Source organism: Pholis gunnellus (genome assembly GCF_910591455.1).
Source record: "Pholis gunnellus genome assembly, chromosome: 21".
NCBI lineage: Eukaryota > Metazoa > Chordata > Actinopteri > Perciformes > Pholidae > Pholis > Pholis gunnellus.
In genome coordinates, this window is record NC_136548.1 from 14,315,626 (window position 1) to 14,337,843 (window position 22,218).

Consider the following 22,218-nt stretch of genomic DNA (forward strand, 5'->3'; position numbering starts at 1 on the left):
TTGTTCAGCACCCAAAGTCGAAGGATAGCTCTGGCCTTTCAATTGAAGAAAGTGCTAGATTTTGTCAGTGTTGTATAATATAACACAATTCTCCGTGTCCGTATCTGCTTAGGAACGATCGGAATTAGTCTTCATTTTTATGTGAGAGACAGAAACGGGCGTCAAACATGCGTAAAAATCAACGCTGTCCAAGCAGGGAACCACCGAGAGAGGAATTATCGCCGCTCATCTGAGGCCAAATCTCGATTATTATTTTTGTGTCAAATAAGGAAACATAACACAGCTACGCTAGCTAACGTTAGCCCCGTAGATAGCTAGGTTACCGACACACATCTTCACACAAAAAGCAGAATCCAGCAGATAATCAAGATTGGATCAACATTCGCGACAGCAGGAAAACGTAAGTAGCATGCTAGTATACGAGCTAACGTCATTAGCATGCTAGTATGTGCGCTAACGTCGTTAGCTTGAGTTTGACAAGCTAGCTAACTGTGAAGCTAACATTAGCAAGTCGGCTAACATTAGCTCATATCAACACACTAGGCCTTTGCGTCGAGGGAGCAGTGTTTAGTGGACTGGAGTTCAGCATGTGGTCAGTGGATCGGTATTCAACAGAAACGCATTCCCAAAAATTATTAGTAGTCGGTACATTCAACATGAATTGTGTTGTGCAATAACCTCAGTGTTCAAACAGACCATTGTCTAAATATAACCACGATCCATCGTCTGAAGTTTCACACTAACTTTAAATTACCGCCAACGTTAGCCAAGTTAATTGTGAATGAAGCACATCTAAAGTAACACTTTTACGACACGTTGGCCTCCAGTGCTTAGCCGGGTCCCTTGTGAGCTAATCTAGCTACACTAGCATGTAACTAGCTAATGACAGCTTAGCGGACTTTGTCATTATGGGTGTCAATGGTTAGCTGTGTTAGCATGGCAGTGTAGTGGTATTTTTAACGATGTAACATTACATTTAAACAAGCACACCCAACCACAAACGGCCACAGATTATATTCATTTAAATAAGTACAAGTTAGTGTTAACTATGTAGCGATATAGCTAACGTTGCTGTTGTGTATGCAGTGACCTTTTAGAGGATAATAATACACGCAAGCACCCATTTTCACGTCTCGTATCTTTGTTGAAGCACGTGAAATCAGTCCGTACAAATGAAGTGTAATCTAAGCTAAGATAACACTTAATGCTAGTCATGTTTTACTGCTCCAACACTCCAACACCGGTTCTCTACTGATATCCTACTACTAAAATATATATTAACTTGTGTACTATGGGTAAGTTGTATAACAATAAATAGTATCATTGTTTTTTTGGAGAACTCTCAAAAGGTATTGTTCAGCTGAAAAACTGCCGAAATGAACAATTTCAACAAGAGATGGAAACTCCAACTAAACATTTATGAATAAATTAGCCACTACAACTGTTTTAGTTTTAAACATGTTCACTGTTGTGCCTGTAAACTGGTCAAGCACGGAGGCATTTGTACAGTTCCAGGTGTGCGATCAATGCCTCAGACGACACAAACATAATCTAGCAGGTGACTTTGCCGCATCAACGCTTTTATGTTTAGATTATATTGCATTTATTCCAAGCTTTAAAAGGGAGGGGCAGGTCCACAGGCACAGGGCAGCAGGGTGTTCCCTGACCATAAACATGAGCTTGGTTGGTAACTCCTAACTTTACTATCGATAAACAGCAGCACAGGTCTCTGTGAGCACATGTAATCAACAATAACTCAAACTGATTCATGATTATTATATATTGATAAAGTTGGCCGTTGAATTTGGGTTTCCATTGTTGTTGCTACTGATGTGATCAGCTAAGTATGTCACCTTTTGTTCCTACTCCGATCAGTAAACCTATCAATCGTCTCTATTGTTTATTTTTATTTTTCCAATATTACAGTAGGAGTTTCTGGACATGTTCATGCAACCAGGGCTCAAAACACGTGTGGGACCCTGGTTGCCTGACTCGGTTCAAACAAAGGTTTTCTCTACGCGTTCTGACTTTCCTTATTGTTGAGCAATGTAGAGAGAGTTTTAACATTTTATGTTGAAAGTGAAGCCCTTGCCTTTCCATGTGATACTTTGGCTTACATCATATAAGATATTCTACCATGTTGCAGCAATGTGTCATCTAAGCCTTCCCTAAGGCTCTTTGACAAATTCACATTTCATCAATTTTGTATCGCGCAGAATTGAAATGTAACCCAGCAGCCGCCCTGCTCACCTTCACCGGCGTATCAGATTGCGATAAGGTGCGCAGGTGACGAGTATGACATCACTTGGTGTGTTGGTCTTGTGCCCTGCCAGCCAGATAACGGAGGAGTTCAATAGCTGATAATCTTATCTGAGTCAGCAGTCAACTGTGTAAAGACAGAGGAGCAGATGAAACACGGTGTCTGCAGGAGATGGAGACGGACTGATGGAACTTTTAAGAGTCACAACAGGCTTTTAAACAAATGCAAATCACTATAGGAGCCCTCGTTGGTCCTCCATAACAGGGAAGAACTGCACTGGTTTGAAAATTCGCACTGTGTCGAGTCCGTTTCACCGTTTTCAGCGGGGTAGATCAGTTAGACTGCAGCTTTCTCATTTGCTATGTATGTTATTCAGTTAGGGTGAGAAGTACATTTACCATTAAGCCATGCAGATATGTTTTTTTTTTCATATTGATTTTTATTGATGAAATATTCATAAACATTTGCAATAGGGTAACAAGGTCATCTTTGCCATTAATGTTGGTGCTCTGATATTAAGTGCTGCTTCATACTGGAGTTATTTGTACAAAAGCGTTCTGCTTTTCTTATTCTTAAACTAAATATCTTTGTGTTTTTTGACAAACAGGACATTTGTAGATGTCACCATGGAGTCTGAGACTCTGTTATTTATACTTTGTGACGATTAACAACATGGCTGGGTCTCTTGATGGTATCTTAGTACCTAGATAATCTTTGTTGTAGTTTGTAAGTCACTTGTGAAGGACGGTGCTCTTGGTTTGAAGACAATTTTAGGAAACTGCTGCCATGGCTGCTGTTGAATTCTATTTCTTCTTAAACGGAGAGTCGAGACTCCGACAACAGAAAACTTTTTGTTACAAACGGTGTTTGATTGCCTCTAGTGCTGTTCCAACCAACACGTTCGGATTCTAGCTTCTCAAATATGAGGTTTTGCAGCATTTCTGTGTTTTTATGGCATTTAAAATGTATTATATTTGGGTTTTGTAGTTTTGGTCAAACAAGATATTTGAAGATGTCAACTTGGACTCTCTGACCGTGTGATGGGTCTTTTACACTATGTCATAGACTCATGAATCAAAATGAAAATAATAATTGGTTGCCGCCCTTATTGCCTCTCCTTTCATGTAGTATGTCAGACTTTGAGAGTCTTCACACCACATCAGGCTTTTAGTGGCCCGTTGATCTCCGCTTACACGATCGGCCGCCACAGCGTGACGTCATGTTGCTTTTCTCCAAAGGTTATTCAGTTTCAACCTCTTACTGTCGGCCGTTGCGGTTTTTCTTTTCAGCATCCACCGCTGTCACCACCGTCGCAGCCCAAACGCACTACCCACATTCAAATGAATGGAATGACTGGCCGGGGATTGCCTAAACCGAATATTTTCCGTCAATGATAAACTGACTGTAGCTTTAGCTGTAAGTGTTAGTTCTTGGTCTCCATGTTGTGCACTTTGATGCTTTTGTCGCAGAGATTTAACGCAGTCTACCTAATTTTAAAAAACAGTATTACACCTTTCAAGTGGCACTTTTCCGCCACAAGCTTTATGTTTCATAGCGTTTTTTTGGTCATCTGTAAAAATGTTATTGAATGTCACAGGAAAGCAATGCGAGCAAGTGGTCATGAGTGGTTTCCATTGACTGGTCTGATCCAGCAGTGTTATGTACGGCCTTGGAAGCACTCTGCAGCAGATCAGTGCATAAAGGGGAGATGAAGACCTGGAGGGTCAATAATGTACGTTGAAGTGCTGCATGTTGGATCCGCGCAACTGTCTTTGTTCTCATAAAATAAATGTAAAAAGGGAGGCACGGTCAAAGTCTGTTAAATTGGTTCAGCAGTTAAGATAAAAAAAGAGAGTTAAATATGTAACACTAATGGATTCCAGGTGTATGATTAGACACAATAGAAAGGTGTGGTTTTAGAAGTCCTTACTGTTACCAAACTACACAATCCGAGCTGTGTCCCAGTTCAGCGTTGCCGGCTCCAAAGTCCATATTTCAAGACTGAATACGTCATAACGGTCCGACGAGGCCGTCCCATTCCAGAGGCTTCTCCAAATGCGGCTGTGAAATTTGAGCCGCTGTCTCCTCTGCAGCCTTCGCTCACTATCCTACAACCCACTCTGGGTTGGTTAGCTTAATGATGCATTCACGTGGTCCTCCTCACCTCGTAAATATGGGGGAATAATCGCATGATCGTGTCGTATTTACCAGGTATCGTCCTTCATAATGTAGGCCGATGATGATGTTGCAGAGAAAATGTTATGGATTCTTAAAATAACCTACACAGTTGGCCAGTTGTGTAGCTTGTTGTGGTGAAATGTTACAACTGTCAACTCAAGTGTCATGGAACTTGTTTTGCTTATATTTGCCAAATTGTTGGTAATTGTAGGGCAACATCTGGTTGATTAAGTCCAGAAAAGATGTCTCACCTTCTGTTAAAACTTGACTAAATGGTTGCAAAAAGAAGTCTGATTGTATAGAAGTCTATGGGTAAATGACTTCTCACTTGATTTATTCTCGGTAAACACGACTTTATGGTCTCAGTTGATAGTTTCAAGTCTTCAACACAGCATGATGTTCATTTAGTAAAGTACGGTCCCAATTAGAGTGAAATAGGGCGGGGCTACCTTGTGATTGACAGGTTAACACCACGGTATTGTCTGTGTTTCCATCTCACAACTTTAACCCTTTCACACTGTTTCACTTCATGACGGTTAATTCCAACATTTCAGTCGCCTATATATGCCTCAGTCAGCGTTTGGTTTTACTCTCTTGTGTCACTTGTTGGTTGTTTAAAAACCAAGATGGCGAACTCGAGGCTTCAAACCAATGGGTGACGTCACGGTGACTGTCCACTCATTAAATACAGTCTAAAGGTTGGACAGGGGGGTCATTGTTTATCTGTATTTGCTGATTAGGCATGATGAACATTGTTTCCCACGATAGTAACCCCTGTTAGGGCTCCTATTGGCTCAGTTGTTTTTCCAGTTATTCACAAATGCAACACCGAGCCAAGGTAAAAAAAAAAATAACATTTGTTGTTGACTCTCAGACTGTAATCAAACCACCATCCCAAGCTGCTGTTGTCCCATTGTCTTGACATTCAGGTCCAACAGGGTGAGTCTGTGGGTTGCAACATACAGAATTAATGCGTTTATACTTAGATAATGATGGAAGCTGTGTGTGTGAACCTCGCTTCCAGGACAGCATTACTGTTTAGTGCGAGTGTGCCTGCACTCAGAGCGTCTGTCAGGCTCTCTGCAGCATTATGTAATCCCCGACCTTCCACTTCCCTTCTTCGTAGCCAGTGGTTTCCTTGGCAGACATGTGCGTCTTAGCATGAGGGGGTGTTGGTTTCGACTTGTGGTTACAGCTCGGTTGACAGCAGTTTTGAGTGGGTTAAGTGGTTTGAGAGTTCCTGGTTTCAGTCTGACGTCTCAATGGAGATATTCTCTGGGCTTTTCTGTTTGTGTGTGTGTGTTGTTGTTGTTGTATTGTACCATTGTCAGCCAGTGAAGTCTCATAGTATCAGCAGCATGTGTTCTTGCAGTCTGCATGTCTCCTTTCAGGGTCTGGCTGCTGCGACTGCTTTAATGGATCAGATGATGCAACTAGTCTTTCCTCTCTCTACCAAGCGGCTGAGTGTGTGTGTGTGTGAGCCATAGAGAGGGGGGGGGGGGAGGGGGGGGGGGGGGGGGGTTGTCGCTGAATGAAGCTTAGCCTGGATGTTTGCCCTGCAGGGTGGGTGGTTGCTATGCAATGGCAGTGTGTTTGTTTTATTTTTAGAGAGAATCACTGCTGGTGAACACAACCGATTTCTCTTTCTCTCTCTCACACTCTCTCACACACACACACACACACACACACACGTGTGAACACACACTTTCTTACCATACATGAACATATAGGCTACGTGTGAGAGCCAGTAGGTGGTGGCGAGAGCTCGATAGAGGGAATCCTGTTGATGCTAGAAAAGCAATAGAGATGTGAATAGCGTGGCCCACTGCCCCACCCTGGACATGAAATCTAAACCGGCCTGTCGTATTTATAGAGCGTCTTTTTGACTGTGACACTGCCTGCACACACATGCGCAGACACACACACACACACACCCCTTTTCCTCTGAAACGAGCTGTAGTCACTCCTTGCGTGTGCCAGCCTTTTTTGGGCTCATGCCGTGTGTGCGCGCTCACGTGGGAGGTAGTAATACAAAGTGAAGGAATCAATATGTTTGGGGGAAAAAATATGTTTGATTTGTATTGACTTCAAGATCTCATGGGTGCTACAATACATACATGCTGTAAGTAGCGCCATACCGCTGAAGCTGCTGACATTTAGAGAAGAATTGATTTGGTATGCTGGGAAAATATCGTGCAGGTCAGAAAGACCAAAGATATGGCGGAGAATACTCAAAAATATTCATATTTGTACGTCAATTCAGCCATTCATTACATTTTCCTTTCAAATCCTTCATACCTTCAAAACTCTGGAGAGGTCTCTCTCCTCTTCATGCATCTCTGATTCATCACAGCGAAGCTTGAATTATTAGCTCTTTTAGCTCGTAGCTTGCAACAAAACAGTGCAGAGTCGTCCAGTAGAAAGTTCAACCTGACTCAAATGTGGTGCACATTCCCGATGGATTACTGTGTAACATGAATGCCGTAGAGTTCTGCAGTTTAGCTTGCGAGCGCCTCAATGAAAGATGAAACGATTGCTAGCATAATAACTTTCCAGAGCAGTAAAATCCCTCCTCATGATATATAATATACATCGCTGTGAAGTGTTTTGGCGCCTGGACTCGGGGATGGACAGCTAATGGATCTGTTGCTAAAACCGTACTTCCTGGATTTGCATTTTATTGTCTCACAGTACCTGAACCCACACAACCCCATGGATAGTTTTAACACATTTTCACTCAGGGTGGCCAACTAATCAAGAACAAAAACTGACCCTCGAGACGGGTTTCATTCCCATTCACCTCTTCGCAGGTGAGAGCTTCACACCCTGCTGATTCAGTAATGTCACACTCTTCTTCTGCAAACAAGTTAACTAATAGTATTAGTCACCTTGTGCTCGGGGTGAAAGAGGCTATGTGTGCTCAAAGAAGCTTTACTGCTGCGGTGTAATCCTCAGCTCTGTGGTTCCTCCTCTATCTTTGTCTTGTCAGGATCTCTGGCTCTCACTATCCTCTTAGTAATTAAAAGCGCTCCGTAATCACAGTACGGAGCCACCTACTGCACCACTGACACCAAAGACAGAGGGATGTATTGTACAAACGGTACATGTACACCAATCTTCACTATTTATGGTACACTAGTGCGTTAGAATAAGAGGGGCTGACTTGAGGGTCAGATTATCTTCTTTGTCCTTGCTGGTGTTTGGTGTAATTAACTCTGTGTCCTCTCTTCTCTTTCTCTTGGTTAATCTCCAGCTATAGGCAGCAATGGGTGCATTCCTGGACAAGCCGAAGACGGAGAAGCATAGTGCCCACGGTGAGGGCAACGGGCTGCACTATGGCCTGAGCTCCATGCAGGGCTGGCGGGTGGAGATGGAGGACGCCCACACAGCTGTGGTGGGCCTCCCCCACGGACTCACCGACTGGTCCTTCTTTGCCGTCTACGATGGCCACGCAGGCTCCCGGGTGGCCAACTACTGCTCCGGCCACTTGCTGGAACACATCCTGTCAGGCGGGGCCGACTTCAGTTCAGGATCCGTCGCCGTAGAGGGCGTGAAGGACGGCATCCGCTCGGGCTTTCTGAACATTGACGAGTACATGCGCAGCTTCTCTGACCTGCGGCAGGGCCTGGACCGCAGCGGGTCGACGGCCGTGTGCGTGCTGCTCAGCCCGAGCCACCTCTACTTCATTAACTGCGGCGACTCGCGGGCCGTGCTGAGTCGAGACACCAAGGTGGGCTTCTCCACCCAGGACCACAAGCCCTGCAACCCCCGCGAAAAGGAGCGCATCCAGAACGCCGGCGGCTCGGTCATGATCCAGAGGGTAAACGGCTCCCTGGCTGTGTCTCGGGCCCTGGGGGACTACGACTACAAATGTGTGGATGGTAAGGGCCCCACGGAGCAGCTGGTGAGCCCCGAGCCCGAGGTGTGCGTGTTGGAGCGGGCGGCCGAAGGAGACGAGTTCGTGGTGCTGGCGTGCGATGGGATCTGGGACGTCATGTCCAACGAGGAGCTGTGCGAGTTTGTCCGCTCACGGCTCCTGGTGTGTGACGACCTGGAGAAGGTCTGTAACTCGGTGGTGGACACCTGTCTGCATAAGGTAAGCTTTTATTTCTCTCACGTGATGTACGTTTCAATTCAGATTCAGGGATAAAATGCATTCCTCATCAGTCTGGCAGTCTGGACTGCATTACAAGATGATCTAATGTTTCTTTAAATAAATCTTAACATCTGACAGTGAGAGATCATTTCCTCCCCTTTGGTCTTCTCTGCTATTGATCCAAGAAAAAAAGCAGTAATCGCTCTTTTGTCTTCAGCTGAATTTATCCACCACTCCACATCTTGGACTTCTGCCTTCCATTTAGCACCTATTTTGTGTCTCGAGCAATCCAAGAACCAACAAGTGCACAGCAGCCTAGTTATTTTTACCTTACTAGACGGGTTATCTCAAGTGACAGTCACACGCCGTCATAAATCTCCTCTGCTGCCTTTTGTGATGTATGTGACTCTGTACTGTCCATTGGTTTAAGGCCAGAGCTCTATATGTGTCTGTTTCTATCTTTGTCCGTCCTGTTTCTATAATACACTTATTGAAAGTGAATGCATTCCATAAAAGCTTTAGAGGTTTATAATTAGCAATTAGTCGATCAACAGAGAATTAGAAAAACATGCAGTTTATTTTCCTAAACGTTCTTGTAAGTGCATAAATTGACAAGAAAGCTGAGACTCTTTTGGATCAAATAAGCCAAATTGAATTCATGTGTGATGATGCAAGTGCCATTTCATTGCAATGAGACAATGGAGTAGTCTCCAAATGTTAAAAGTTTTCATTACCAAACCCCACCATGACTTTTTCTACAGTGTTCCTAAAGGTCTTTGTGTCTTAATGTGGTATTTTTGACTACATTATATCAAGACGGTTGTCAAAAACTGTTACATTTTGCATAAAAACTGTGCAACAAATGGTATCAACGCAAAAATAGCTGCAACCACTTATGATACATAATTGAGCGTTGGACTGGCCGTCATAGACCTCCATCATAATGTTCTAAGCCTTCAACATTGAGACAGGCGCCCAAAACAAAAAAAACAATGTTTACAGATTCATGACTAGAAAGTGCTGCATCTCAAATACCAAAATGAATCTTCCAGTAACTTTCTGTATGAAAGGTAAAAGTGTTTTTCAGCAAGGTGTTACTACTACATGTGTTTATAAAATGTTTCTGTATTAGAGAAACCATATGGAAGATGTGTTTAACGTGCAGAGCTCTGTCTCCAGGTCACAACCTCATTTTATAAACGTAGCAACAGCTCAAGAATAAGCAGTGTTCACTGTACAGATGTGGAGTTTTCTTGTAAACTAAACCAAAGTTATATTCACATTCTGTGTTACTCACCGGCGCTCCTTGTGTGTGTACTCGAAGTCTATATCGACATTTATTTTAAACATGAATCAGTAACATTTTGATTGCAAAAAAATCCTATGTCCGCCATAAATATCCTTCTCATTTGTTCCGTCTCTTCCTACCTTCGTCTTGCAGGGGAGCAGGGACAACATGAGTGTGGTGTTGGTGTGTTTACCCGGAGCGCCCAAGATCTCGGAGGAGGCTGTGAAGAAAGAAGAGGAATTGGATAAGTACCTGGAGACCCGTGTTGAGGGTCAGCACACGCAACACACGTGCACACGCACTCCTTCACACACACACACACACACACACACCAACAAAATACACAGTTTATCTTTCACCAGCTGATACTCTGTGTTGGAAGCTTGTGGTAGATTGTTATAAACGTGTAATTATTCAGTGGTAGTTAAACATCCACTCTTTGGCAGCAGTCTTTCGATGCCTTGTTGGTACATGTTTTTCCACTCCTATAGTGGAAGGTGGTGGTCTAACACCTCACACTTGTAGGATAAGATACTATAAGCTGGCCTCAGTGTGCAACACAACCTCTCACAACCCCCCCGGTGCTCTTTGTGTTTGTGTGTAGAGCTTCTGGGGAACTGTGGGGAGGCGGGAGTCCCTGACCTGGTGTCTGTCCTGAGGAGCATTGCCACAGAGAACATCCCCAACCTTCCACCCGGCGGAGGCCTGGCCAGCAAGTAAATACGCAGCCTGGAGCAACATTTATCTGCATTTATACACACAGAGATACGTCGATAAGACGTTATGCTGCATTCAGTAAAAATGAGTATTTAGGTGAAGGAGAATTGTAACTCTTATCATGAGGTGTTCAAATGTAATCTTGTAAAATTTAGTTTTGGTGAGAAACTCGGACAGTAGAGAGGGAATTATGACCTTTTTAACGTCCTAACACTAGCTATAAACAACTTATAACAATACAACTTCTAACGACGGTAATCATAGCAAATATTAAAATAATAATTCAATCAAAAATCATTTATTTTGTAGTTTAAATTGTGTGTTTTTATGCAAATAGCCACTGAAGATGACGATATCAAAGTAAAAGGAAAACGTTAAGATTATTTAAATAGTTTTCTAATTGAGCTTTTCTTCATCTAGATACTAAATTATAAATAAATTATGTTTATATTATTTATAAAGTAATTTAATAACGTCCAGGAGATATGAATGTGTTTTTAAGAAGTTTATTTTACAATTGTTTTAATATTTATCTTTGCATATTTCTCATGAAGTTGCACGTGCTATGGGGAAAAAAACCTTTTGATTAGCACACCTGAGACAAAGAAAACTAGTTTTAGTCACTTTTCAAGCAGAATGTTTTGCTTTCCCCTGTTTGACATCCCAGCAGACCGGTCGGTCCGTTGGTCAGACCAAAGTATTCTCCACAATTTTAAAATGTCTTCTAGATGATGACACGAGAAAATAATCAGCGGCTTTAATTGATAGTGAAAACAGCCACGCGTGTTAACACAGAGGCAGCCGCCCGTCCTCCGAAACAGGCACGTAAAAGACTCACAAACATGCAGATAACACTCCTCAAAACACTTAGGAGATTCTCTTTAAGCATGAACAGCGGATACTCTAATATCGACTCAGTTCTGTCTTAGTTCCATTAAAATGTTAATCAATACACATTTGCTAAAAATGAACAATGACCGTGTTGTGTTCTCCTCTCTGAGCAGCGAGCTGTGTGCCGTTTGTGTGTTTACAGACGGAGTGTGATCGAGGCGGTGTACAACAAGCTGAACCCTCACAGAGAAGAGGAAGGGGTGAGTTGATCACTCTCTAAACTCCCCCTCACCTCTCCCAGCTTTTACTCTCCCCCCCCTCAACATGTAGCCACACACCAGTCCAGACAAGGCCACTCTTTTATGTGTGTGTGTGAATGAATGCGAGCGTTAAGTGTGAGGATAGACGTGGCAGAATAACCTTGGCAAGGTCAGGGAAACTTATTTGAATTCATATTGAAACGCATTAGAGCGGTGCGGTCAGTTTCTATTTCGTATCTATGATTGAAATAGTACACACACTATAGAATAAGATGCATAAACCTTTTGAACTCCTCAGCTATGAATGCACCCAATAACCTACGGATGATTTAAATGGCCTTTCTAAAGATTTCCCCCCCCCCGAAAACACAAAAAATACGGCTCGGAATGATAAATGTGAGTGTAGTTGTGTGTGTAGAAAATGAAATAACGTTTTAAATAACGCCATAAATATGCAAATATTGTTAATGTTCATAAGCTGAACTGCCGGCAGCCTCCTGCTTCTCGGTGTATGTGCGCTGCAGGCTTCACGTTTCCGTGTCACACTGGTGTGAGTTACGCACACGTTGGTACACGTCTACAGAGAAACTCTTCAGCAGATGAATGTGAAAAAAACCTACGCTCACACCTCACTCTGCGCAGTCGAATGCAAAGTAACGATTAGAAAAACAGGTTTTTGACTTTGTCACTGACCTTCACTTCACAGAAACTCTTAATTTTACAGTTTTGTATTAATCAATAAGGTGTAAAAACAACCAATATAACTCTACTTCATTTCAGTTTTTATAGGAAAATCATTCGCACATGATCCCACCTCAAGCATCAAAATCACGTCACGACTAATCAACGCTTTGGAGAAGAGCTTTAATTAGAATAAGATGGATGCTGGTGCTTTAAAATAAGTAACTAAACTGAGTTTCTCAGACACATTTTCTTATTTACATTAAAACCAACCGGGTTACTGCTTTCCTGGCGTGGTCATTGTGTTTTGATCATCTTTTCAGTGAAACATAAGAATAAAGCATAATGATTTATATCATAAAGACTTCAAATGATGATTTCGGATGCTCGACATCACCCTCAAATCAAATTCCAGCTTGTGAATCAGGGCTCAAAAAAAGCCCTTTATACAAAATTCATATGTCGTCGAAGGAGGAAACTTCACATCCATCATCTTAAAGAAATAACTGACAGGACTAACAGGAACTTAAGCATTGTATTTCCTATCGTAACGAAGAGATCCGTCTCGGGTTTTAAACAGCCTGGAAGGGTGTGGTGTGATGGTGGAGGTGTGTGTATCTGTATGCGGGCACGTCGGTGTGTTTGTCATATAATAAATGTCAGTGGAGTCTTGACTTGCAGGCTCTCCCCCCCCCCCCCCCCCCCCCCCCTTATACCTTCTCTGTTACACCATCCAGCGAATATCACAAAGGGTTGTTGGTCACAGGGTCAGAGGTAGCGTTTGCATGGGCTTGTCCGACTGGTGCAAGAATGTCCCTGACATCGTCACGTTGGTGTGAAGTAGATATTTGTGTGACAATGATGTGAGTATTGTGCCGGTACTTGTGTGTGTGTGTGTTTCTGTCTGTGTGTGTGTGTGTGTGTGACCATGGAGTGTGCCTGCAGAGTCTGACCCCTGGCGTGTCACCTCAGGCCTGTGCGGGGGGAGAGGAGGAGAGTGAGGAGGGAGGTGGCAGCACGGCGGCTCATCTGCTGGAGGCTCTGCGGCAGTTCCGCCTGCACCACCGGGGGCAGTACCACTCGGTGCTGGAGGAGTCCCTGGCCAGCTACACACTGCGGGGGGAGAGCACTGTGGAGGGAGCGGGGGAGGGCAGGAGGACCTCAGGCGACGGCGACAACAACGACGACGACGACGACAACGGCGGCCAGCAGCAGACCGTCTCCCCTCCCTCTCCCCCCTCGCCCCCGCCCTCACCTGCCACTGCAGAGCCGGAGGCTTGCCGAGATGCGCCCGCCCCAGAGTCCGGTCCCTCCTCTGACTGAGCGCACCCCCCCCCACCCCCCTCCCGTCCGCATACCTTACCCGACCCTAGAGCTCTAGTCAGATGTGCTGTGACCTCTCCTCCTCTTTCCTTCATCGCAGAACTTGAATGGACACATCGGCCTCTTCTGGCTCCACCGTGGTCTGCGTCTTACAGCTGCCATGTTCATTCGTGAATATTTTAGGAATGCAAAGGAAACAAACAATTGTCTATTCAAGTTCTGTCTCCGAGCCACATATATATACCTTTCACCCAATAAGGACGCTTTCTTTCCCCTGTCCTCGGCTTGGATTCCCAAACTCGCCGGCCACTTTTACCACCTGACCACACAGACTGATGTTTACAATAGAAAATATTCATCAGCAAATTATTATTACATGCAAAAGTGGCTGGTGAAGCAAAAATAAACCTTGCACTCCATGGCCTACATTTACCAGTATTGGCTTCTGGCTGATTTCCCACTTGACCCCTTCCCCTCCCTCCCTCCTCCCTCAGCCTCCCCCCCTCCCACACCTGCTTACAGTGGAAGAACTGACAAAGAAAAGGAGACCCTATGAACTGCAGCTGTGTTCAACTCACTGCACGGTCTCCAGGCCTCCTCCATCTACAAACTCAGAACACACTCTTTTGCGTTTATGTGTGTGTGCGTGTGTGTGTGTGTGTCTTTGTCTGCGTCTGCATGCGTTTGAGTGATGGACAACGAGACAAATCATTTGTGTGTGTGTTGGTGGGGGGGGGGGGGTCGGTGGGTGGGTGTATACTTTCAGCGTCAATACATTTAAATTGTTCCCTCACCACATTATGCCTATTTCTGCATCACCACATTTTAGTAAGCTGCCTCACAGTCGACACAAAATGTGTTCCTGGTTGTTGTTGTTCAGGAAGATGGTGGCGCCACACGGAAAGTCATATTGTTTGCAAAATGAAAAGGGTTTATCATTTATACAGTTTGTCTCATTGTGTGACGTGGCTCAACTTCTGTGTCGGCTGTTAGCTGCTGCTGTTGGCAAATCACAGCTACGGTTAGCATAGCATAACAGTTAGCATCGCTCCGCTCCATAACGATCCTTCCATAGAAACACTCAGGGAAGTGGCTGTGCTCTTTAACGCAGGCTGGAAGCTTAAACAGACGTGTGTAGATATATATTTTTTGCCAAAACAACCAATTAGTCTTTATTCTCAGTCTTTTCTCTTAATAACTAAGCATGACGACGCTAGCTGACGCGCTATCATTTGCATTCATCTCAAAAGCACAATTTTCTGATATTTCACATTGTAGACGGAGGCAAGTCAAACTGTAGAGCTGAACCTGAGAACTTTACTGTAGATATGAGTGCTTGACTTTCTTTAGCTAACAATATGGCTATTTTTCTTTTTTTGGCCACACCCTCAGGCTAACCCTTTGTCTTTCTTTCTAACATGCAGCTGACGTTACGTCCCTGAAGTCAAACTGCTGACAGCATTGAATTCTACTGTAGGCATTCAACGTCTGGTCGTCTGCACCGGGACCACAGTGTGTTCTGTGTGTCTGTCCGCAGTAATGACAGAAGTGTTCATGAACCAGGTTTCCATAAAGTTCCCGCTGCTCATGCCGACAGCCGCTGCTGTTAACCGCGGCAGGATGTGTTTCAGCTTGATTAGAATCCCACACACCGTACATTTCATTCCTCACTGGTTATGACACCGTTCTGTTCAGAACAACACGAGCAGAAGCTCTTGCCTCATTGGGGGAAAGTTTGATTTATAACTAGACCGAACCAGCAGTGTTCATTCTTCCTCTTTGAAAGGAACGGAATAAAGCCCGGGACCCAATGACCCTGGTAATGCATGCACTGCACTTATCTTTTCAATATCTACGGCACTTAACTATCGGAAGGGAGGTTATGCTAAACACTGCGCGTATGTGTGTGTACGTATGTTTGTGTGAGAGTGTGTGTGTGTATGTGTATGTATGAGTTGTATTTGTATGCGGTTACGTGGGCCAAATCAGTCCCCAATATGACAAATGAACAAAATAAAGATGATTTGAGGTATAATGCAATGATTTGTGTCAAGTGTATGAGTATCTCTCACTGCAGACTGTTTCTTGTCTTTTGGTCAAATGTGTAGATCAGGGTTGTGATAAGGGATGCAAAGATTCATTAAAGTCCCAGACAGACTCCCAGATGAAGTGGTGGACGTTGATACAGCACCGTTCCCTCGACTCTCTACTATATTTAATGTGTTGTATCTGTTTTCTGTGTAGGCTGTGACGTTTGCAGCTCAAGCAGAAAATAACTCCACACCTTCCCTACCCCCCCTCTGTCAGCTTTTAGCTCTATAGCCGCGTCTCGTGATTTCACCTCAGCTGCTTAAAGACATTTTAATCTTTCGTCTCCTTTTTAAAAAAAAAACAATAACAGCAAAATAAAAGCCCGCCGCTGCATTGACAGGCGGAGGGGAGAGAGCCGCCTAGACTTTAGGGATTCCATTCTCTCTATTTCTCCCCCTGTTTTTCAGTCTTGACAGTTGGCCTCGTGATTCTCCGCAAGGTGAGTCTTCAGAGGTCTGGGTTCTGGTTGTGTTGGATGTGCAGGCTGGGCAGGGGAATGTCAGTCTTTCACCGTTATCCATTCAATTTAAGTAGATAGAAAGGTGTGCAGAGAGGTTCAAGTTTACTACTGTGTGCAGTGAAAGACGCAGCGACAAAAACAAAAAACCTAACGCGGGCTTCTCTCCGTCTGTCTCTTTTCTTTTTACCCAGAGTGCCGGTGAGCTGGAAGACCCCTGGTAGCCGTGGCATCGACCTCCGTCTCCTCCTGGTGATCGGTGTGTCCGCCCAGAGGAGTGTTTCTCCATTGCGCCATGTCTTTCTCCACTAAAAGAGGACATGTGGTGTGTGTGTGTGTGTGTGTGTGTGTGTGTGTGTGTGTTTGAGTGCGTGAGTGTGCGTATGTTGGTTGTGCGTGTGTGTGTGTGTGTGTTTGCAGCAGTGGGACAAGGACGACGACGACAACAACTATATACACACACACACACACACACACACACACACACACACACACACACGCATACACTGCTTTAAACCTGGAGGAAAACGAAAATCACTTTTCAGAAATGTCAAGATTTTATGAACTGAAGCATTGTGATGGTAGAGATGATTTTTACCATTGAGGTGTTTGTTTTTCTTTCCTTTTCTTGAATGTTGACATTGAACACCTGACTTCACAATGACATAAGGACCTATAGAGTGTGTTTGTGTGTGCGAGAGAGAGTGTTTGTGTGTGTGTGTGCGAGTGTTTTGAGGAGGGCCAAGAGAAGACAGACGGTGGATAAAGACTTTGTATGTAATTCTTCTTCTCCTGGACTTTTTTTTTTTTTTTTCTGTGCTCCTGAGTCTGATATTTGCCTAACACCTTTGCTTCTCCCCTCTTAAAAAAAAAAAGAAACACTCTCTCTAACACACACAGACACACACACCATAAAAAAAGAAACATAAACACCCTCCCCCTCTCCCCCCCCCCCCCCCCCACACTTCCACCTGTGCACGTATGTGCCACCTTTGCAGAGCACTGCATGAGGACTTTGGTTCCACATGTACAGCTACGTGGTTTTCTAGTCAATCCGGATGGACAGCCATTGGTTGAGACTGAATGAACCCGAAGGACCTCTGCACTCTGATTGGCTCCTGCTGTGTGAGAAGTGGAAATTATTTGAATTTTTTTTTTTTTTGTTGTTGTTGTTGTTGATACTATTAGGATAACGATGATAATCATGATGTGGGTAAATGGGAGGTTATCTAGTTCACTGAAGAGCCGAGTGCAAGCGGGACTCATGGGGGGGGGGGGGGGGGGGGGGGGGGCTGTTGTATCACTGGTTGGACTTCCTGTAGGAGGAAGGTTGGGGCAGGAGGGCGGTGGGTCAAACGGGCTTCCCCACCTCCCTCTCCACCATCATGGTTGGAAGTACACATGAGAGTGGACTGTCCTGACAGGACTTTTTTTTTTTTTTAATTTCAATTTTTTTTTATGTTGTCCATGAGGTTACTAGCTGCTCGCTATGTAGAGTGAGTGAACTCCCTGTTTTAACCCAGTTCCTGGTTCTCAGACTGCATTGGTAATGTTTGTATTGCTGTTGTTTGATTGCACTCACATTTGATTACAGAAAGCGTCTATATATGAAATAAAATACCTGCCAAGGATCCAGTGGTGGCTGCGTATTTTAATACGAGAGGTCGTGTCATTTCTGTTTGTGGAGGCCTTTGTTCTTTTCCTCAGAGGCCTGTTTCACGAAGCGAGACCAATCAGATCACTGGAAAGTTCCTGCAGCATCCCGACACGGGACACAGGTGGACTTTTAGGTTTACAATAAAGTGAGTAGTGCAGGTTTTATAGGTCGGTGCAATCACTTTATTGTTCCATTTCCATGTCTGGGTTCAAAACAAACTAGTTTATCACACTGAAGAAAATTATAGCGGCAAGCTTTTTACATTCCGGTGTAAATAGACGTATTTAAATTCTTCTTTCATCAATTCATCTCAGGATAATATGAGGCGACTTTGTGACGATGATTGATAATTAAAAATACACCCACCGCTTTGTTTTATCAGAAAGAAATCCACACTTTTGTTTGGCACCTAGGTAATTATAAATGCAGCTTTTCAGACATTAACTTTATTCTACTCAAGCTTTGGCAGCAGAACGTCTTGCATTACTTTTATCTTTCTATATTCATAATAGTTTATCATGGGGTTAGAAAGGAACACAACTATGAGATGTCGAAAATACTAAACTCTTAAACAGACAAAAGCTCAAATTCTCACAATTATTTAGTCCAGGAAACACAAAGGGACTCAGACTAAGTTCAGCTTTTCATTTTTCTTACATTGTTTTGTCACAATGTTGCTCCTCCGTAACAGCTACATTGTATCTAAAGTCTAAAGTGTCTCAAGGCAAGATATGCAGCTCCAGGGATGCTGCTCTGTAGCTGATCTTGACCTTTGAGGGAACGTACACAAACCTTTTCTGTAGGTAGTCGGGTTCGTAGGTGCATTAATAATCCTCCGGAGAATTGTAGCAGCTTACGTGAGTTGTACAGAGAAGATACTTAAAAATCAAGTTTTAAATTGAGTACAAAAACATTTCTTTCAGCAGAGATCTCAGAAATGAAAGAAAAACAAGTGTAACTATATTAAATCGTATAAAAAGAGTATGTATTGTTTTTGGTTTTAAAAACAGACCACAAGACATCAGGTGGAGTACATGCTGTACTGTATATATCGGTGTAATGAACCTTTTGAATATATTTAGCTTGGCTGCAGACCTCTGAACTGGCGCCCCCATTGGATGAGTAAATCAAAATAAAGTGGATTGAAATAGTAATTCAGTCTGATTATGTGGTTATGAATATGTGTAATGTGTGCACACGCTACAAGTGTGATTAAAGATGAGGGATAATCAAAGTTATCACTATTAGTCTCTTCATTTCACACCAAAATAAACTAAAATGTGGACCTCATGGTGGCGCTGGAGGAACAAAGTATTGAAGTCATTGGGATTCATCCTCTGGGGAACATGAATAATATTTAATAATTCATCCAACAGTTTCAGTCTGGACCATCCATCGATGAATTTAGGAAAATGAACATATTTTTCATGAGGTTTGGTAGTCAGACAGACGTGCTAGCTAAGGAACTAACATGAATTTGATTTTAGCAGTAATCCACTCATCAGTTCCTCCTATCAGAAGACAATCCTCTGAACAGAGTGATCCATTCGTCCACTTACATGTATTTGTGGTTTCCTCTTTCCTCAAAACATTCTGCTACTCTTCTCTTAACATAACTATCAAATAAAACCAGAATGCCTTGAAAAATACATTTTTTATTTATGATTGTACGTGCTGCACACACACACACACACACACACACACACACACACACACACACACAAACCCCGTGTCTAATCTGTCACTCTGTCATAATTTGATCATAATCCATAATGATAATCACATCGTATCTTAAAGGTGTTCTCAATCTGGAGAGGGATTATTGGATTGCAGAGCATGTGTGTTAGAGTGTGAATGAGTGATCCAAATATGTTACGGTGGTGGTGCATATGATGTGTGTGTGTGTTTAAGGGGGTAAACGGGGTGAATTTAATTTGATGATGGGGGGGGGGGGGGGCTCGCTGGCTCACTTTTTCACCCACTGAATCCACTTTAAGCCTGATATTACAAAACAATAGACACTGACCTGTTAAAATGTGTTTGTGCTCCCCTCCGCTGTTCCTCTTTAATCTCTTTCACTTTAATTTGTTGTGTGCGATTACGTGACATAAAACAAGATAAATCCAAGATCTACCGACTCTTCGGTTTATTGTTGAACAGTCACGTTTCTTTTAGCCTGCAGGCCGTTGGTTGATCGGTCCACCACAAATATCTCAACAACTATTTGATGGATTGCCATGAAAAATGTGCCTCTTGTATTCATCGTCCACAGAAGATATACTCTGATGACGTTGGTGATCTTGTGGCTTTCCCTCTAGCCCCACCTGGAGGCCGACGCTTTCATATCTCAGTCTATTTGGCGGAAAAAGAGAACCCAAATTTTACCAGCAAAATTAAATAAATATAAAATGCCAAATGTTTTTCCAGACTTGTTTTATGTTTATCTACAGTATAATAATGCATCATATTTGATCAATTGATTGTGTATGTTGTATGAGAAATCTAATGAAGTAGTAACTGTGGCTGAGAAATGAATGTAGTGAAATAAAAAGTCCAACGTTTACCTCTGTGATGTGGAGCAGAAGTATTATCAAGCATAAATTGGAAATACTCAAACACAAAATTGCACCTAAGTACTGTACTCAAATAAATATACTTAGTGACGTTACACCACTATACATGCTGGATTGGCCCACCATTCTTTTCCAGACATTCGTGATCCCTGGAGGACGAATCTTACGGACTCCGCTGACTTTTCCTCTAGCGCCACCATGAGGTTGACATTTTTGGTTTTGCATAAAATATCTCAACAACTACGGAACGGATTGCGACGACATTTGGTTCAGACATCCGTTGTGCCCAGAGGATGAATCCTGCTGACTTAGTTTCTCACCTGTTTCCATCATTAGCCTCAACTATACTATATTTAGTGGCAATTAGTTCATGTTAGCATGCGAACATTATCCCTGCGTGTAAAGCGTTGCTGGCATTGCTGTAGACTCTTGTTTATACATAAACACATCATGTACTTTCAGACTTGCCTCTTTCTTATTCCCCTCTTTCAGCGGCTTTTGTGAAAACCTCAGAGCTTTTCAGTCCTCGACCTGTAACCTAGACCTGTCGGAAAAGCTGCAGCTGCTTCAGAAACTCCATTTACAGGCCACATACATGGCAGCGCTGAATCTGCCCCGTGTTACAGTGTTTATAGAATATATTTGTATGTATTGCGGCTGTTTAAGCATTGTGTTTGTCCCATCCTCCCCCTGAAAGACCCGTGAAGGTGTACCAGTGGTTGTTTGTGCTCTCATCTCAACGTCAGCTGACCCATTTGACCCGGACATGCTGGAGAACATGTGCCAATAGAAAAACCGCCAGCTTTGTTAGCAGTTCTTCTTCTTCTTCTTCTTTCACCCACTCCTCTCTTTACAGTGAAAAGGTTTTCAGCCTGTGGCCTTCACCTTTGAGCGAGAGAAATATTGACCATGTGATTATACTTCACGTTTAAAACGAGCCCCCTCGCCTCTGAATTTAATTTGAAGGCTCTAAATGAGAGCTCAAAGGAGCGCATTGTTCAAACACGGTGAAATATAATGAAATATAATATGCTGATGGCCCTCTGTGTTTGTGTGTCTCAGCATATGATTTAGTGAAGTGGAGTAATTTAGCAGATGAGCATGTGGCCATTGTTAGAGGGATAATCTGGCTTTTGCTGCTCAGATAGTTTAACATGCAGCAGATTAGACCAGATTACCCCCAACCACACCAGACAGGACAGGAGCTAGCCTCCTCCCCTCTCCGCCTCCTACTAAATCGGCCCTCCCCTCTCTGCTTTGCTCCTCTTTTCACTCATCATGACCCCAACTTCCCTTCATTTCATCCTCTCTTAGCTTTTTATTCCTTCATCCTTTTCCCACTTCTTTTTTGTATCCGTCTCATTCGGCTTTCCTTATTTCTAGCTCCACTTATTCCTGCCAGTATTAATCGTTTCTTCTCTAAGTAGAAACACATAGACATCTATGAGTCCAAACATTGTGATCTATGTTCTTTAAACGTATCAAAACACACAGAAGAATCATCAGGATAACTTCTTAGACCAAGCTATAGGTGTATTTGCTATTAAATCCATTAAAAAATATCAAACGTGTATTAAACAGACATACTGTTTATGGAATATATCTACTTTTGTTCTACGTGTAAGTTAAACGGGTCATAATCATGGGATTGAGGAAGATTAAACATTGTATATGAATGAATGAGTGTCAAGCGTCCGACTATGCCTGGGTAGTTTCTTTTTCTGTTTTTGAACAACCTACACATACTTGTCCACATATTCACCAAAGAAAAAGACAAAAACACGCAGATTCAATCCAGACATAAAA

At 43.2% G+C, this 22,218-nt stretch overlaps 1 protein-coding gene across 2 annotated transcripts; it reads left to right on the forward strand.

Annotated features, from left to right (window-relative positions):
• Positions 1 to 17,829, forward strand: ppm1bb (protein phosphatase, Mg2+/Mn2+ dependent, 1Bb). Of its 2 annotated transcripts, none has more exons than XM_079182381.1 (6): positions 1 to 400; positions 7,692 to 8,534; positions 9,976 to 10,093; positions 10,427 to 10,538; positions 11,573 to 11,630; positions 16,377 to 17,829. In XM_079182381.1, the coding sequence occupies exons 2-6, from the start codon at positions 7,704 to 7,706 to the stop codon at positions 16,404 to 16,406; spliced, it is 1,149 nt and encodes a 382-aa protein (XP_079038507.1). In that variant the 5' UTR covers positions 1 to 400; positions 7,692 to 7,703; the 3' UTR covers positions 16,407 to 17,829. The 2 variants fall into 2 exon arrangements, with proteins under 2 accessions (XP_079038507.1, XP_079038506.1); XM_079182380.1 differs by lacking the exon at positions 16,377 to 17,829 and adding an exon at positions 13,284 to 14,340.
• Positions 17,830 to 22,218: the final 4,389 nt, after the last annotated feature.

Excerpts from the sequence above, each read along its gene's own strand:
- ppm1bb (XM_079182380.1), top strand. The coding sequence starts at position 7,704 with ATGGGTGCATTCCTGGACAAGCCGAAGACGGAGAAGCATAGTGCCCAC. Across the intron at positions 8,535-9,975 it reads TGGACACCTGTCTGCATAAG|GGGAGCAGGGACAACATGAG; the intron begins GTAAGCTTTTAT and ends TTCGTCTTGCAG. Across the intron at positions 10,539-11,572 it reads GGCGGAGGCCTGGCCAGCAA|ACGGAGTGTGATCGAGGCGG; the intron begins GTAAATACGCAG and ends GTGTGTTTACAG.